The following is a 3,809-nucleotide window of genomic DNA, read 5'->3' on the forward strand; positions in this document are numbered from 1 at the left end:
TTTTTTTTTTTTTTTTTTTAAGTTTTATTTATCCACAATCCATAATTATTCTGCACAATCTTAGAGGAAAGATATTAAAAGTTCACAAATAAACACAAATCAATCTATAATCATTAAAAAAAAAAAATTATCTACAACAACAAGGTAAAATTGTAAGATCTTAACATAGTTCAACATTGTCATATAACTAAACACAACTAAATACCGACACTTTTTTAGAATCGGTTACTCTAAAAGTAATGAAAATACAAAGATCGATAATGGAATTAAAAAAAATAGTAAAAATGATTAGATTAAAGAAACTATATCAGACAAAAATAAAAAAAGAAATAGTAAAAGAAACTAAAAATGGAACTGAGTTAATTGAGGTTCAAGAAAAATAACCCAACCCAACCCAACTCCTATAATTCGTCTCCTGTAGCCAACTCTCAACTTACCATTTTCGAGTGGGAAATAAGTTGCAAAGATGCAATGCTATTTACTCGAGCAAATACTAACCCGAACAACTTCTATGATCGAGAGTTTTCTCTTATCTAGGACAACTCGTCTTTTTTAGAGTACAAGCATGTCCAACAAAGCTCCATTTTAGTTCAATTGTAGTTTACATGTCGACGATACACTTGTTACGTATAACATACCCTCCAAATATTTTTCACGATGGTATGAAATTTCCTTCATAACTTTACATTTGGTTTCATCTCAAAACGCTCGTACTAATATTGATGATATCGTCTCTCACTTATATACCCACGATCTTCTCTTTATTTAACTGATACGAGACTTCGGTCATATTCCAAATAAAAAAAATATTATTTAGAATGTTAAACCGAACATTTTTCACAATCAATCAAACCAAAATGAAATTCAAAACAAATAAATTCATCCCCAGCTTCTGTTATCATAGCCAGTATATAAAACAACAACATCCTTAAATTATTTAGCGTACCTCCAAAAGTCCATCTCTCCCCTCATCGAAAGCTGATTGATTTGGCTAATCGACGACAACCCGTGTTCGTCCTCATACCTCACATCCTTAGACGAATCCTCATTCCCAAGATGAGACGTAACGAGCCGATCCAACATGGCCCAAGGCTCGGTCATACTATCGGCCGGTTGGCTAGTTTCGGGATTAGACATCAGCTGCTTCACCATGAGCGGAGTGTCCGGTGGCAGCGATGATAGGGCCGGGTAGTCGTAGGCCTCGGAGGCGTCGCCGAGGGACTTATGGTTGCTGTTCATGGTAGAAATGTTGGGGTGAAAGAGGTGATGGGGGAAATGGGAAGGTGGGGCTGTGGATGGCATGTAGTGAAGGGCTAGGTCCGATTTGTTGAGCTCGAATGTGGGCAGGGACGCGTAATTTTGGTGTGGTTGGCGGAGTTGGTATTGGGATTCTCTATGCATGAAGGTGCGTGGTGTGGTGATTGAGGCGGATGATTGGGCATTGTTTAGTTGCGGGTCGGAGTTAGCGCTAGACCCTCCTCCTCCGTCTTCGTTTGTCACTTTGAATAGATTCTTCTTCTTGAAAACCCGGCAAACCACCCACCCGTCCTCCTACGCAAGTAAGAAGTCGGGTTATAAGTTTAGTTTTTAAATTTTGAGATTTGGATAAGTAATGGGAATAGAGTTGGGTGACTCACAGAGTTATTGAAGTGAGGATCATCGGTGTCTTCGAGACGATATTCGTGCATGATCCAATCAGTCTTCTGGCCGTGAGGAGCTCGACCACGGTAGAACACGAGGGTTTTGCGCATCCCGATCTTCTTGTAAGAGTTTCGAATGCACTTGTCTCGGCCTGTGGCCTTCCAGAAACCGGCATTGGTGGCTCTATTGGTTCTTGATCCTGTTGGGTACTTCCTATCCTTGTGGCTAAAAAAGTACCACTCGTTTTGTGGCGTCGATCCTATCCTGCATTTCTCTAATACCATATAACGAATTCAACAACCATGCAAAAACTTTATTTTTATATCACTTTTAACATAAAAGTATTTAGGGTTTTTTATTCAAAACTACCATATAGGGGTCTTTATATGACCTGAGTACCTAATCAACTCGAACTATAACTCAAACAATAAAAATTGGGTTGTGCTAGATTTTTTTCGACTTGGGTCGAGTTGAATCTTTAGAAAATCGAAATATTTGAGTCAGTTCATGGGTTGACATTTTTTGGTCCCGACCAGCTCGAAAATAGGGTTACAACCCAACTCTGATCTAGTCTTAAAGATTATTACGAAGATTAAGAATACTCTACTTGACTTGTGATTGTTTAATATTTAAAGTCTATGAGATTTTAATTATTAATGTAATATAAGTAGGATATTTTAAAAAATAATTAAAAAAACAACCTTACAACCCAACCCTATCCAACCCGAAAATAAATAATTGAGTTAAACTGCTCGGGTCACTAACCCAACCATCTCAAAATTTCGAGTTGGTCTAAAAAAATTCCAATTCAATCCAACCCGTGTATATTCCTACTATCACGAGGGTTAATTCTATATAATTTCATCACCTAACTCGACATCGAAATTCACAAACGTCTCTTTGACCATTGAATCAATCCGAACGATTTCAACCTAAAAATTATTAATTTAAAACATATTCTTACATCTAAAAATGTGATCATTCTTGAATTTATCATGGAAAGTTCTTCTTTTTCAAACCAAAAAATTAAAAAAAAAATTAAAAAAATCAATAAGAAAAGTAATGCATAGATAAATGGGAAGATTTGAGATGCACAAATCACAAGAAAATAATTAGCATAGCCATTATAATTTATTCATCTAAACCCTCAAATAGTCAAAAAAAAAGATGAACTCCCACGAGCACCACCACCACCAGTTTCTTCACGTTGCCGCCGAGAATTAATATCATCATAAATTTTAGTTTATTAATTCAAGACATCAATAATTTAGCATAACAAATGATTGAGTATCATGTTAATTTGTAATTAATCATATAGATGGTTAGTTGAATACGACTCTCTTGTATGATATTGTCCACTTTGAGTGACTCTCATGGCTTTGCTTTCGGCTTCTCTAAAAGGCTTCATACCGATGTACATAGTATTCTTTGATTATAAACCCATGATCATCCCTAAATTAGCCAATGTGGGTTCTAGGCTGACAATACTTTGTTAGACATTTGAGGATTTATGTTTAGGGCATGACTCTGATACTATGTTAGATGAACACGACTCTCTATAATGGTATGATATTGTCCACTTTGAGCATAAGCTCTCATGACTTTGCTTCGGGCTTTTCCAAAAGGCCTCATACCGATCGAAATAGCACGGGACTTTACTCATAATTTCCATCAAAATGCATGCCATTGAGGGTATGCAAGAAATTTTTATAGAAGCAAAATTAGAAAGAAAATTCAAGATGAACGTTGTTGTTGTTATAGTTAATTACCTTGTAAGTCCCACGGTTCGATCTTGTTCAAGTCGATCTCTCGAATGACTTCCATGTCGAACTTTTGAAACGACACCTTCTTCTTCAAGTAGTAATGAAGGAGCTCTTCATCGGTAGGATGAAACCTAAAACCCGGCGGAACGCCGCCACCACCGCCACCGCTGCCGCCCGAGGAGCCCATTTATATGGTGTAATGATAACTATCCTTGTAAGGAATTAGGAGTGGAAGATGATGAAAGGGTATAAATATGAAAGGAGAGTCAAAAGGGGGGAAGAAGAGAAGAGGGTTATAATTGAAAAGGGAAGCGTTGACGGCGGAGACTACGGCGGAGGGGATGGTTAAAGCTATCGTAGAAAGGAAGCATAGGGAATGAGGGGATGCTTTTTCTCATTTGCTAG

The 3,809-nt window shown here is 37.3% G+C and overlaps 1 protein-coding gene across 1 annotated transcript; it reads right to left on the minus strand.

The window, feature by feature from the left end:
• Positions 1 to 933: 933 nt before the first annotated feature.
• On the minus strand, positions 934 to 3,591 carry LOC111785071 (protein BEARSKIN2-like). Its single transcript, XM_023665547.1, has 3 exons — positions 3,411 to 3,591; positions 1,638 to 1,915; positions 934 to 1,551 (listed from the first exon to the last, which is right to left on the minus strand). Exons 1-3 carry the CDS (start codon positions 3,589 to 3,591, stop codon positions 934 to 936), a joined length of 1,077 nt encoding a protein of 358 aa, XP_023521315.1.
• Between the last annotated feature and the right edge of the window lie 218 nt (positions 3,592 to 3,809).

This window comes from Cucurbita pepo, unplaced genomic scaffold (assembly GCF_002806865.2).
Source record: "Cucurbita pepo subsp. pepo cultivar mu-cu-16 unplaced genomic scaffold, ASM280686v2 Cp4.1_scaffold000358, whole genome shotgun sequence".
Taxonomy (NCBI): domain Eukaryota; kingdom Viridiplantae; phylum Streptophyta; class Magnoliopsida; order Cucurbitales; family Cucurbitaceae; genus Cucurbita; species Cucurbita pepo.